The 13,968-nt window shown below is 46.0% G+C and overlaps 1 protein-coding gene across 1 annotated transcript in view; it reads left to right on the top strand.

Annotated features, from left to right (window-relative positions):
• Positions 1 to 540: 540 nt before the first annotated feature.
• LOC115107671 (laminin subunit alpha-4-like) overlaps positions 541 to 13,968 on the top strand; it is a 41,287-nt gene continuing 27,859 nt past the window's right edge. Inside the window, exons 1-8 of the mRNA XM_029631172.2 lie at positions 541 to 878; positions 8,267 to 8,368; positions 8,778 to 8,905; positions 9,025 to 9,105; positions 9,338 to 9,552; positions 12,835 to 12,935; positions 13,141 to 13,321; positions 13,817 to 13,900. Coding sequence (XP_029487032.1) covers positions 762 to 878; positions 8,267 to 8,368; positions 8,778 to 8,905; positions 9,025 to 9,105; positions 9,338 to 9,552; positions 12,835 to 12,935; positions 13,141 to 13,321; positions 13,817 to 13,900 — 1,009 coding nt within the window. The 5' untranslated portion in view covers positions 541 to 761. The remainder of the gene's footprint in view (positions 879 to 8,266; positions 8,369 to 8,777; positions 8,906 to 9,024; positions 9,106 to 9,337; positions 9,553 to 12,834; positions 12,936 to 13,140; positions 13,322 to 13,816; positions 13,901 to 13,968) is intronic.

The following is a 13,968-nucleotide window of genomic DNA, read 5'->3' on the forward strand; positions in this document are numbered from 1 at the left end:
TCATAAATGTATCACCTTCTTTGACAGTCTGACCTGTGTTTAGAAAAACAGAGTGGCAGCGCCAGCCAGGGAGGGGGATGGGGGAGAAGAGTGAAGAGGTGGGGTGGGGGGTCAGCTTTTTAATTTTTTCAGAACTGCAGACCTAGTGCTGAGGCTTATCCCGGCCCCTCTCTCTACCTGGACGACCAGAGGGGGGAGGGAGGGCTCTGAGAGGGGTTGGAGGTTGTGTCCGCTGCTCAGTCCCCCCCAAGGGTACCATGGAGGGACCCTGCAGACGGAGACAGCTGCTGACCAACAACACTCAATGTGACTCTGCCGGTCAGAGGGAGATATGCCACCTGGATGACTGCACTGTCTGCCTGTCTGAAATACACACTAGTCTAGTGCACCCCGTTGCTCTCTAATTTTCTCTCCCTTTTTTATTGCCCCCCCCTCTCTCCTCTTCTCTCTCCCTCTCCAGACTTCTCATCTGAATGTGATTTATGATCAGGCTCTGGGGAGGCAGGTCCACTGGGGGAGGCATAGGCGGGAGTTGAAAGGAAAGGAGAGGAGGAAGTACACACTATTTGTTTTATAGGACTTGCGGCTGGACTGAGCTGGCGCTTGCACCGCAAGGTCGGACCAGTGGAAAAGTTAACCAACGGGTGCTGCAGAAAGAGGGAGAGAGAGAGCTGCCTGTGTCGCAGAAAGACTTCACTACAGGCAGGACAGTGAGACAGAGAGCGAGAGGGAGCAGCGCTCCACTGGACATACACACAGACATGTCTGCTACTAAAGCTCTGCCCTGCCTCTGCCTTCTACTCTCCATCGTCCTCTCAGGGATCGTCTGCCCAGCGACTTCCATTGGTTTACATTGGGAACAGCAGTCTGTGATGAAAGTAAGACCAGACATTTAGTTTTTTCTCTGCTTGGCTGGTACAGGATGCACAGCAGGCGTCCAGTTCCTTATCACAGCTAAATACAGAAGACCTGTTGTTATTGCAAACTTTTCGACATCACTTTTTCCACATGACTGAATCAGACTGTCACATTGGATATTATGCCCATGAACTGTGCTGAATGCTTCTCTAATGGGGTTTGATAGTCACTGCAAGAGAGGCAGGTTTGTAAGTCAGTCAGTATGCTTCTTAGATCTTTTTTTGTGAAATGCTGGGGTGGTTTGGGTGTGAGAGGATCTTGCTGTGTGGATCCATATCTCTGTGGCAGCACTCTGGCCACTCAGTGCTGCGTCTCAACCCTCTCTGTGTTCTGCCTGGCGTCGGGATGTTTGTGGAGGAGCTCTAGCCGAGACCCTGATGAGGGACATATCACTCTCCATTGGCCCGCGCTAGCCACCGGTGGAGCCCTAATGGAAACCAGCTGCCAAGTGTTGAGCAACACACATAGAGGGAACATAGCACGCAGAAATTGCATGAGAAACAATACTGGACGTGCTGCTCACACATTTATAGTGGGTAGACTGGGTGCAGGCAGATATTTCCTGTTTGGGGGCCAAAGAATGGGCATCTGTCTTAGAGAGAGACCTTATATCTCAGGGACACACAGGCAAAACAATGTGCCCAGAGCAAGACTAATGTAAATGTTACACAAACCTACTTTGCATTGTGTAAGAAGTCACAGAGAGTCACAGAACAATGAATTTAATAACTATATTTATTTTTTGTTTGCTAAATTTAAGGCAGTAGAGAGAATTTTGATGGGGTGGGGGGAAGGGGAGGGGAGGGGGAAGGGAGCAGATCCCCCAGTGTCTAAATTTAGAATTGACGATCTTCCACCTCTTGTGAAATTGTTTACTTCTCCTGTGTACATGAGCATTCTAATAGCAGAGAGCCATATATAGAGGCCTCTCCACTGTAGACATATCGTCTCTGCTCTGTTATTGGATTATGATGAGATTCACATTACCAAGCCATACCCCTTTCCCATCCTCAGTATCTTCCGAGGAGTTTACCACTAAGTCAGAGAGTGAAGCCTTCACGAGGCCCAAAGTCAATAAACTATCTGCCTCTTATTGTGAGGAGTAGGTGCAGGCAGGGAGGGAGAGGGGGCACCAGGTTTGTTGTTCCTATTTCAGAGAGAGAGAGAGTCTGCCACAGCCTCAGACCTGAGAAGATGTTGACTTTGGACTGAACTCTTGTTTGGAGCCAATTCTTGTTTTTCTGCCTGAGCTGAGACTCACCGTATTTATTTATCCCTGTACCAGAGGCAGAGATAGAGCCAGACTCATGCTTAGTCTCATGTAGGCTAAATAACTTATAGCACTTCCGAACACATGATATGAACAGCTAATGATAAATGCATACGGGCAATTCCCCAATAACAGAGTGATGTTGAGATTCAGATTTTTCACTTTAAATTGTATGCCAACAAAAAATAACAATGATTGCAAAGTTAAACAAACGATTAAACTCTGTGCACAAGGAGTGTGAAAAATCTGAGTCTCTGCATCACTCTGTTAACGTGGAATTGCCCTTAACATTTATTTGAGGTTCCACCTTTTAGAAGTGGAGCACAGTGACATAGTCTTTGGGACATGCTGCTGCACATGAAACAGAGAAAGGCTACACTACATGGTGAATGTCATCTTTGTTCTCTACGGCAGTGGGAGCACAGAGAAATAGTTCAGAAATAGCTCACTTTACAGAGGACATTCAGAGTGGACCAGAAGGCTACAGATGTGAATTGTTTCAATGTTCATGCCATTTAGGAGCGGATTAGAGCATTTACCATGCTGTAAAATATTCTTGAGGGGTTTGTTTTCTGTATCACAGGATTACTCCCTATACCCAGGGGAAACAGTACCAGGAAGTTGCGGTTTGGTGTTTTAATTAAATGGTATTCTGAACTAAAGGATATTTGAATGAGACTCATTCTGGTCCAAACGAACAGGAACTAATGTAGTTAGATATTACATGGTGAAACGTCTGCTGTGTTATATACTTTACACTTCTAAAGTCTACATCCCAAATGGCACCCTATTCCCTGTTATACAGTATATAGTGCACTACTTTTGACCAGAGCCCAACTGTATTGACCCTGGTGGTCAAAAGTAGTTTACCATAGGGTAATTAAATCAAATCACATTTTATTGGTCAAGTACACATATTTTGCAGATGTTATCGCAAGTGCAGTGAAATGCTAATGTTTTTCCTAGCTCAAACAGTGCAATAATTCAAAACAGTACACACAAATCCAACAAATAAAATAAAATAATTAAGAAATATCAGAACGAGCAATATACATTTGTATATGATGTTGTGTATAGACATTATGGACAGTATATGAATAGAAAAGGTGTGTACAGCAGTAGTTTAATAGGATGAGGCTTGACTAGAATACAGTATATACATATGAAGAGGGTAAAACAGTATGTAAACATTATTAAAGTGAGCAGTGTTCAATGACTATGTGCAGGGTAGAGTACCGGGTGGTAGCCGGCCAGTAACAGTGACTAAGTTGTCTCCGCCTTCTAGGTGGTAGCGGGGTGAAAAGGCCATGGCTCGGATGGCTGAGGTCATTGATGATCTTCTTGGGCTGTCTGTGACAACAGGTGCTGTAGTTATCCTGGAACGCAGGCAGTGTGCCCCCGATGATGCTTGGGCTGACCGCACCAACCTCTGGAGAGCCCTGTGGTTGCGGATAGTGCAAATGCCATACCAGGCAGTGATACAGCTCTCAATGGTGCATCTGTAGAGGTTTGTGAGGGTCAGAGGGTCAGAGGGGCCAAGCCAAATTTCTTCAGCCTCTTGAGGTTAATGAGACGCTGTTCCGCCTTCTTCACCACACGGTTTGCATGGACCATTTCAGGTTGTCAGTGATGTGCACACCGAGGCTTTTCACCCTCTCCACTGCGGCCCTGTCGATGTGGAAGGGGGCGTGCTCGCTTTGCTGTCTCCTAGAGTCCATGATCAGTTCCTTCGTTTTGTTGACGTTGAGGTTATTTTCCTGGCACCACTCCGCCGTGGCCCTCACCTCCTCCCTGTAGGCGGTCTTGTCGTTGTTGGTAATCAGGCCTACAACTGTTGTGTTGTCTGCAAACTTGATGATTTAGTTGGAGGCATACATGGGCACGCAGTCATAGGTGAACAGGAAGTACAGGAGGGGGCTGAGGACACATTCTTGTGGGGCCCCCATGTTAAGGATCAGCATAGCGGAGGTGTTGTTGCTTACCTTCACCACCTGGGGTCGGCCCGTCAGGAAATCCAGGACCCAGTTGAACAGGGTGGGGTTCAGATCATTCTAAATCTAGTCATTAGCAATGAAGTGTAATTATTCAGCACTGTCAGCAACCAATAAGACTCTCTGAGAGGACTAGCATTCTGTAGTGCAATAGCCTCAATTGTGATATGGATCTCTAGACTGCTTACTGTTCAGGACCCATTCAGATAATTTTACACTGGCATAGATAACACCTACTCTATAATACGTAATCAGTTGTAATGCAAACATATGTGTGGGAGCAGAAGGTGAGTAGAATCGATTGAAATGACCTGTAGTCAATGACCAGGACATCATATAACATCGTAACCATATGATGTATAGGCCTGGCCTCATTTATGGTGTGTACTACAGGTCAGAAAAGCCACAGGATGGAAGGAAAAATCTGCTCCGTGACAAGCCCCTAACCAACAATGCAGTTAAAAAAATACGATTAAGAATGAGAGATAAAAGTAACAAGTAGTTTTAAAGAGCAGCAATAACATAATAATAATAGCGAGACTATATACAGAGAGTAACCAGTACAGAGTCAATCTGCGGGGCACCGGTTAGTCGAGGTAATTGAGGTACATGTAGGTAGAGTTATTGAAGTGACTATGCATAGATAATAATAATAATAATAATAATAAGAGTAGCAGCGCCGTAAAGGGGGGAGGGGTTGTAGCCATTTGATTAGATGTTCAGTAGTCTTGTGGCTTGGGGGTAGAAGCTGTTCAGAGCCTCTTGGACTTAGACTTGGCACTCCAGTACCGCTTGCCGCGCGGTAGCAGAGAGAACAGTCTATGCCTAGAGTGGCTGGAGTCTTTGACAATTTTTAGGGCCTTCCTCTGACACCACTTGGTATAGAGGTCCTGGATGTCAGGAAACTTGGCCCCAGTGATGTACTGGGCCGTACGCACCACCCTCTGTAGTGCATTGCGGTCGGAGGCCGAGCAGTTGCCATACCAGGCAGTGATGCAACCAGTCAGGATACTCTTGATGGTGCAGTTGTAGAACCTTTTGAGGATCTGAGTCAAATCTTTTCAGTCTCCTGAGGGCGAATAGGATTTGTTGTGCCTTCTCAACGACTGTCTTGGTGTGCTTGGACCATGTTAGTTTGTTGGTGATGTGGACACCAAGGAACTTGAAGCTCTCAACCTGCTCCACTACAGCCCCGTCGATGAGAATGGGGTCGTGCTCGGTCCTCCTTTTCCTGTAGTCCACAATCATCTCCTGTGTCTTGTGTCTTGATCACTTTGAGGGAGAGGTTGTTATCCAGGCACCACATGGCCAGGTCTCTGACCTCCTACCTATAGGTTGTCTCGTTGTTGTCGGTGATCAGGCCTAACACTGTTGTGTCATCGGCAAACTTAATGATGGTGTTGGAGTCGTGCCTGGCCGTGCAGTCATGAGTGAACAGCGAGTACAGGAGGCGACTGAGCACACACCCCTGAGGGGCCACCGTGTTGAGGATCAGCGTGGCGGATGTGTTGTTCCCTGTCCTTGCCAACTGGGGGGCGGCCCGTCAGGAAGTCCAGGATCCAGTTGCAGAGGGAGGTGTTTAGTTCCATGGTCGCAAGCTTATGGATGAGCTTTGAGGGCACTATGGTGTAGAACATTGAGCTGTAGTCAATGAATAGCATTCTCGCCAGTTGGTCAACGCATGCTCACAGTACACGTCCTGGTAATCCATCCGGCCCCGCGGCCTTGTGAATGTTGACCTGTTTAAACGTCTTACTCATTTAAGAGAGCGTGATCACACAGTCGTCCGGAACAGTTGGTGCTCTCATACATGTTTCAGTGTTATTTGCCTCGAATCGAGGATAGATGTAGTTTAGCTCGTCTGGTAGGCTCGTGTCACAGGGCAGCTCTTGGCTGTGCTTCCCTTTGTAGTCTGTAATGGTTTGCAAGCTGATGAGCGTCGGAGGCGGTGTAGTACGATTCAGTCTTAGTCCCGTATTGGCACTTTGCCTGTTTGATGGTTCTTCGGAGGGCATAGCGGGATTTCTTATAATCTTCCGTGTTTGAAAGTCCTGCTCCTTGAAAGCGGCAGGTCTAGCCTTTAGCTCAGTGCAGATGTTGCCTGTAATCCATGGCTTCTGGTTGGGGTATGTACGTATGGTCACTGTGGGGACAACGTCGTCGATGCACTTATTGACTGATGTGGTGTACTCCTCAATGCCATAGGAAGAATCCCAGAATATATTTCAGTTTGTGCTAGCAAAACTGTCCTGTAGCTTAGCATCTGCTTCATCTGACCACTTTTTTTTATTGATCTAGTCACTGGTGCTTCCTGCTTTAACTTTAGCTTGTAAGCAGCAATCAGGAGGATAGAATTATGCTCAAATTTGCCAAATGGAGGGCGAGGGATTTGTACGAGTATCTGTGTGTGGTGTAAAGGTGGTCTAGAGTATTTTCCCCTCTGGTTGCACATTTACATGCTGATAGAAATTTGGTAAAACAGATTTAAGTTTCCCTGCATTAAAGTCCCCGTCCACTAGGAGCACCGCCTCTGGATGAGTGTTTTCCTATTTGCTTATGGCGGAATACTGCTCATTGAGTGCGGTAGATAATGTGGTCTACAGCTTATCATGAGATACTTGAGACTTCCTTAAATATCGTGCACCAGCTGTTGTTTTTATATATGCATAGTCCCGACCCCTTGTCTTACCAGACGCCGCTGTTCTAGCCTGCCGATGCAGCGTATAACCAGCCAGCTGTACAGTATGTTGATCATTTAATACTAAGATGTTACAGTTTTTAATGTCCTTGTAAAGGCTGTCGTCGGAAGGATGAGACCAAGGTGCAGCGTTCCTTGAGTTCCACATAATATTTATTGTTGAAGTGAAACTTTTAGACAAAACAAAACAAGAAAACAACAACCAACCAGCTTCGTAGTGCAAACTACCTGGTCACAAACGAAGAACACGATCCCGCACAGAAGGAGGGAAAAAGCTACCTAAGTATGATTCCCAATCAGAGACTTTGATAGACAGCTGTCCCAGATTGAGAACCATACCTGGCCAAACATAAAGAAATAGAAAACATAGAAACATGAACATAGAATGCCCACCCAAATCACACCCTGACCAAACCAAAAATAGAGATATAAAAAGCTCTCTACGGTCAGGGCGTGACAGTCCTGTTGGTAGTTTATTCTTTCTCGTGGGTCGTTTATTTTATTTTCCAATGATTGCCAGAAGAACGGAAGCTACTCATTTTCAGAAGGCAGCCCGACCTCCGGCCTGCTAGCCGGACCTCACGGCCGGCTACCGAATAAATCAAGGGGAATTATGCATCACAACTGGGAGTTGTGTGAGATGTTTGAGATGTATTGGTGCCTGCCACTCTGGACACAACATACGTGTTCCATTGACTGGATGAAACAAGGGGGGGAAACACGGCACTCTTACAACAGGCCAATATGAACAGTAGTGTTGTAGGATCATAACCATCTTTGAATGGGGTGACTGAAGATCAAAGGGATCTGTGGAGGGGGAGTGAGGAGAGGTGTTGCTGAACTCTGATATCACACTACATTAGGAAACTGCCAGAGTGAATTGGCCATGAGAGTTTTGTAAGTAACATTCTGTGAATGAGAGAACCATTATTAGCAGTATGCAAGTATCCAATAATGTCAGAATTGTCTTAGCCACGAGAGCACCTTTTTTTCATGACGGAACATGAGTTTGTTTGATAAGAGATATTGTGAAAAGTAGGGGAATGTTGTATCCCATTGATGACGCACAACTTAATCCAGCCTTGCCAAAATGATTCCAGGTGCTCTACGTACTTTCTGAAATTGCTGTTTCAAGTTTTAATGTCACATGCACAAGTACAGAGAAATGCCTTTCTTGCAAGGTCTAAACCTAACAGTGCAGTAATCAATAACAATTTAATACTCAAAATAACATAAGGTAGAATGATAAAGTGCCCCGTAAGCAACTTGGCATTAATGTCAGGAACCATATCACTGGTCAAATGTATTTCTAATCCTAGATCAGATTCATGGGAAAACTGTTGTGTGTGTGAAATTGAGGTTGAGCTCATTCATGTTCCCTCTCCCTAGGTGTGTGCAAAACTATATTTTCTCAGTAACCAGAAAAAATGCCTACCATGTAACTGCAAAGGCCATTCAGAAACATGTGAAGATATTACAGGTGTTTGTACAGTAAGTATGACATCCATCCCCTCTATTAATACTCATTATAAACTGGGTGGTTCGAGCCCTGAATGCTGATTGGCTGAAAGCTGTGGTAAATCAGTCCATTTACCCAGGGTATGACAAAACATTTCTTGTTACTGCTCTAATTACATTGGTAACCAGTTTATAATAGCAATAAGGTACCTCAGGGGTTTGTGGCATATGGCCAATATACCACGGCTAAGGGCTGTATCCAGGCACTCCTCATTGCGTCATGCGTAAGAACAGCCCTAAGCCGTGGTATATTGGCTATATACCACACCCCCTTGTGCCTTATTGTTTAATTACACCATGGGGAATACTTCTAGTCTCTAGATTACTATCTACTATCATATCAGTAATAGATTTCAAGTATATTCCACTCTTTACCATGCAGTCATGTCAGGACCACACCACTGGGGATTTCTGTGAAATATGTGAGGATGGATACATGCCTGACATCGCCAACCACGGACGTCACTCCTGCCAGCCGTGCGCCTGTCCCCTGTCCAGCCCCTCCAACAAGTAAGCTATAGCGTCCGTCCATCCAGACCCTACTGTTGTGCAGGCCGTGCAGAGAGAGGCCTGTGTGTTGGCGGGCAGAGCTCACTGACTGACATTCTTTCCGCTGTGTGTCTGGCCAGCTTTGCAGAGCACTGTGACAGAAGCAGTAACATCCTACGATGCAACTGCCAAGAGGGCTATGCTGGACATTACTGTGAGAGGTCAGTGCTGACAGAACCTTGGCCAACACCATGAGTTAACACCACCGTGGGAGCAATTACACTTATTATCCTAAATCGGCTCATATAGACACAATTTCACTATTTATTTTTTCAGGGCCTGAACGATAAATATTTGGAAATGCTTTCATATAACAATGATGTTTCACCGTAAGTGATAAGGCATACTAAATCAAACAATTATTGGTAACCACCTTGCATCTTCCTCACCCAGATGTGCTCCAGGTTTCTATGGCAACCCCATGGTGATCGGTGACTCCTGTAAGAGTTGTGACTGTAACGGTAACTCGGACCCCAACCACATCTTCAATGAGTGCCACAACGTGACCGGCTTCTGTCAGAATTGCTGGGGGGACACGGCCGGAGCCAACTGTGAACGGTGTGCCCCAGGTTTCTACGGCGACGCCATCAGTGCCAAGAACTGCAGAGGTGCTTGCCAAGAGTACTGTTAGACATTACTTACCCTACTGAGGCCCTTTGCTCCAATAGGAGCTAAAGGGAATAAGTCAGGTTATAAGGGCACAAGGTGAGACCCAGATGCAGAAACGGGAGGCGTTGATATTTATTATAATCCAAAACGGTAGGCAAGAGAATGGTCATGGACAGGCAAAAGGTCAAAACCAGATCAGAGTCCAGGAGGTACAGAGTGGCAGGCAGGCTCGAGGTCAGGGCAGGCAGAATGGTCAGAGAGGCAGGTACAGAGTCCAGAAACAGGCAAGGGTCAAAACCGGGAGGACTAGCAAAAGAGACTATAAAAAGTAGGAGCACGGGAAAAACACGCTGGTTGACAAACTGGCACAGAGAGACAGGAAACACAGGGATAAATACACCGGGGAAAATAAGCAACACCTGGAGGGGGTGGAGACAATCACAAGGACAGGTGAAACAGATCAGGGTGTGACACAGGTCAACTTTACTGTCAATGTAGACTACCCATGGAAAAATATCCAAGGGAAAAATAGATATTCATTTGATGTCTGACAATAGTGAAGCTATATCCAGTCATTTGCACAATTCTGGACTTGAAAGCTGCTTTGACGTTGCTCTTGGGGTTAAAGACTTACTATGGATCTGTCTTCAATAGAGGTTTAACAATTTCCCCTTGTTTTGCTCATATAGTCATAAGTCAATCACAAGGCTCTATCTGAAACTAAATACGGGGAGGTCTATTTTGTGTGTTTACACAGTTGGGCAGGCTGGGTAGTGAGAATTCCTGCCATGCTCTAATGACACAATGCCTCAGAGACAGTACAGTACAATTCAGACAACCCTGGCCTGTGTATGATCTAATGCCATGTGCACATCCGTGTAAGAATAGTATCATGGAAAAGGGCTGCATGTTCACCAAATATTAACTGGTGCAGGTGTAGAAGCACGGTGGCTAGGAAAAACTCCCTAGAAAGGCCAAAACCTAGGAAGAAACCTAGAGAGGAACCAGGCTATGAGGGGTGGCCAGTCCTCTTCTGGCTGTGCCGGGTGGAGATTATAACAGAACATTGCCAAGATGTTCAAATGTTCATAAATTACCAGCATGGTCAAATAATAACAATCACAGTAGTTGTCGAGGTTGCACCTCAGGAGTAAATGTCAGTTGGCTTTTCATAGCCGATCATAAAGAGTATCTCTACCGCTCCTGCTGTCTCTAGAGAGTTGAAAACAGCAGATCTGGGACAGGTAACACGTCCGGTGAACAGGTCAGGGTTCCATAGCCGCAGGCAGAACAGTTGAAACTGGAGCAGCAGCACGGCCAGGTGGACTGGGGACAGCAAGGAGTCATCATGCCAGGTAGTCCTGAGGCATGGTCCTAGGGCTCAGGTTCTCCGAGAGAGAGAAAGAAAGAAAGAGAGAAAGGGAGAATTAGAGAGAGCATACTTAAATTCACACAGGACACCGGATAAGACAGGAGAAGTACTCCAGATATAACAGACTGACCCTAGCCCCCCGACATATAAACTACTGCAGCATAAATACTGGAGGCTGAGACCGGAGGGGTCTGGATACACTGTGGCCCCATCCGATGATACCCCCGGACAGGGCCAAACAGGCAGGATATAACCCCAGCCACTTTCCCAAAGCACAGCCCCCACACCACTCGAGGGATATCTTCAACCACCAACTTACCATCCTGAGACAAGGCCGAGTGTAGCCCACAAAGATCTCCGCCATGGCACAACCCAAGGGGGGGCACCATCCCAGACAGGAAGATCACGTCAGTGACTCAACCCACTCAAGTGACGCACCCCTCCTAGGGACGGCATGGAAGAGCACCAGTAAGCCAGTGACTCAGCCCCTGTAATAGGGTTAGAGGCAGAGAATCCCAGTGGAGAGCGGGGAACTGGCCAGGCAGAGACAGCAAGGGTGGTTCGCTGCGCCAGTGCCTTTCCGTTCACCTTCACACTCCTGGGCCAGACTACACTCAATCATATGACCTACTGAAGAGATGAGTCTTCAGTAAAGACTTAAAGGTTGAGACCGAGTCTGCATCTCTCACATGGGTAGGCAGACCATTCCATAAAAATGGAGCTCTATAGGAGAAAGCCCTGCCTCCAGCTGTTTGCTTAGAAATTCTAGGGACAATTAGGAGACCTGGGTCTTGTGACCGTAGCGTACGTGTACAGCAGGACCAAATCGGAAAGATATTTAGGAGCAAGCCCATGTAATGCTTTGTAGGTTAGCAGTAAAACCTTGAAAGCAGCCCTTGCCTTAACAGGAAGCCAGTGTAGGGAGGCTAGCACTGGAGTAATATGATCAAATTTGTTGGTTCTAGTCAGGATTCTAACAGCCGTATTTATCACTAACTGAAGTTTATTTAGTGCTTTATCCAGGTAGCAGGAGTCTAACAGGTAGCAGGAGTCTCCAGGTAACAGGAGTCTAGTAGAGCATTGCAGTAGTCTAACCTAGAAGTAACAAAAGCATGGATGAATTTTTCTGCATAATTTTTTAACAGAAAGTTTCTGATTTTTGCAATGTTACGTAGATGGAAAAAAGCTGTCCTTGAAACAGTCTTGATATGTTCGTCAAAAGAGAGATCAGGGTCCAGAGTAACGCAGAGGTCCTTCACAGTTTTATTTGAGACGACTGTACAACCATCAAGATTAATTGTCAGATTCAACAGAAGATCTCTTTGTTTCTTGGGACCTAGAACAAACATCTCGGTTTTGTCCGAGTTTAAAAGTAGAAAGTTTGCAGCCATCCACTTCCTTATGTCGGAAACACAGGCTTCTAGCGAGTGCAATTTTGGGGCTTCACCATGTTTCATTGAAAAGTACAGCTGTGTGTCATCCGCATAGCAGTGAAAGTTAACATTATGTTTTCGAATGACATCCCCAAGAGGTAAAATATATAGTGAAAACAATAGTGGTCCTAAACGGAACTTTGAGGAACACCAACATTTACAGTTGATTTGTCAGAGGACAAACCATTCACAGAGACAAACTGATATCATTCCGAGAAATAAGATCTAAATCAAGCCAGAACTTGTCCGTGTAGACCAATTTGGGTCTACACGGACTGTTGCTGTTTGGATGAGATAAGTCCAGCTCTAACTCACTTGTAGAAAACTATGAAGAATACAACTGAAGAAATGGGAAAAATCACAATCTATTGCAGGATTTTCATTTGTATTTTAGGGCAGAAATAACCATTTTCATTGTGGCCATGTCATGCTTTTTTGACCCACTGTATTAACTATGAGTGTGTCCTATGTTACAGTGTGTGAGTGTAGTAAGTGTGGGACAGCTTCGTGTGATGACAGGACAGGGACATGTCACTGTAAGCCTGGTGTCACCGGCCAACTCTGTGACCAATGTGAGGTGAGACGCTCAAGGGCCTTGTCAAGGAGACAGCCTTACAACCATGTGGTCACACAATAACACTGTTGGACAGATTTTCCTGACAACAGATATGCTCAGTAAAGCAGACAATAAGATGAAAGCAGACAAAATCATTAAGGCTACTGTGAATAACAAAAATAACAACCAGATGTCTAACATACTGTATATCCATTGTGTACTTTAGAAGGGCCACACAGGTTTCAATAACTGCCAGGGCTGCCATAGTTGTGACTGCGGACCTGCCGGTCTCCGGCCCACCTGTCATCCTCTGACCCACAGCTGCCAGTGCAAACCAGGGGCCGGAGGCCGATACTGCGAGCGTTGCCTCCCAGACTACTGGAACTACGGCCCCTCAGGGTGTCAGAGTAAGTACTGTGTCTGTCTAATCTTGCGAACCACCCAGACCAGTTGGTCAAACATTAAGAACAGATAACATTATCTGTAGCTAGCAAGCCAGTCCACCATTCTCACACCCACTCATACATGATGTCAGGGAGGCATCTGCTGCGATCTGAAACACCGGGACCATCCGTACGCATCTGCACATGACCACAGACACTAACTGCAGCTGGCAGCCGACGTTCCTCTGACATCACCGCCCGCCCAGTCCTAATTTATCTGCCCAGCTGCCGGAACCATCATCCATTCCACAGCTTCACCATAGAGAACCAGAACCACACTACAGATGTGCAGCAGCACTCCTTCCCAGCCAAAATACCCACCATGGGTTCCATTATATATTTGGTATTTGTACTCCGACTGACTCTCCTATGTCCGGATGATAAAGCCTTCAACTCGATAAATGGAACTCGACATGTAATCAACTATATGAAATGTGTATGTCTGTTTCTTCCATCCAGAATGTGACTGTGCTAGCAGCCACTGTGATGTGCACACTGGGGAGTGCCTCCCTGAATCCACCACGGTCAACCTCTGCAACATCAGTAAGAGTGTCTAGTTAAACTGAAACATTCATTTTTATTATTATCTTAAACAACCCTTTGTGTTGGAT

The sequence above is a fragment of the Oncorhynchus nerka genome, linkage group LG24, assembly GCF_034236695.1.
Source record: "Oncorhynchus nerka isolate Pitt River linkage group LG24, Oner_Uvic_2.0, whole genome shotgun sequence".
Classification (NCBI taxonomy): Eukaryota; Metazoa; Chordata; class Actinopteri; order Salmoniformes; family Salmonidae; genus Oncorhynchus; species Oncorhynchus nerka.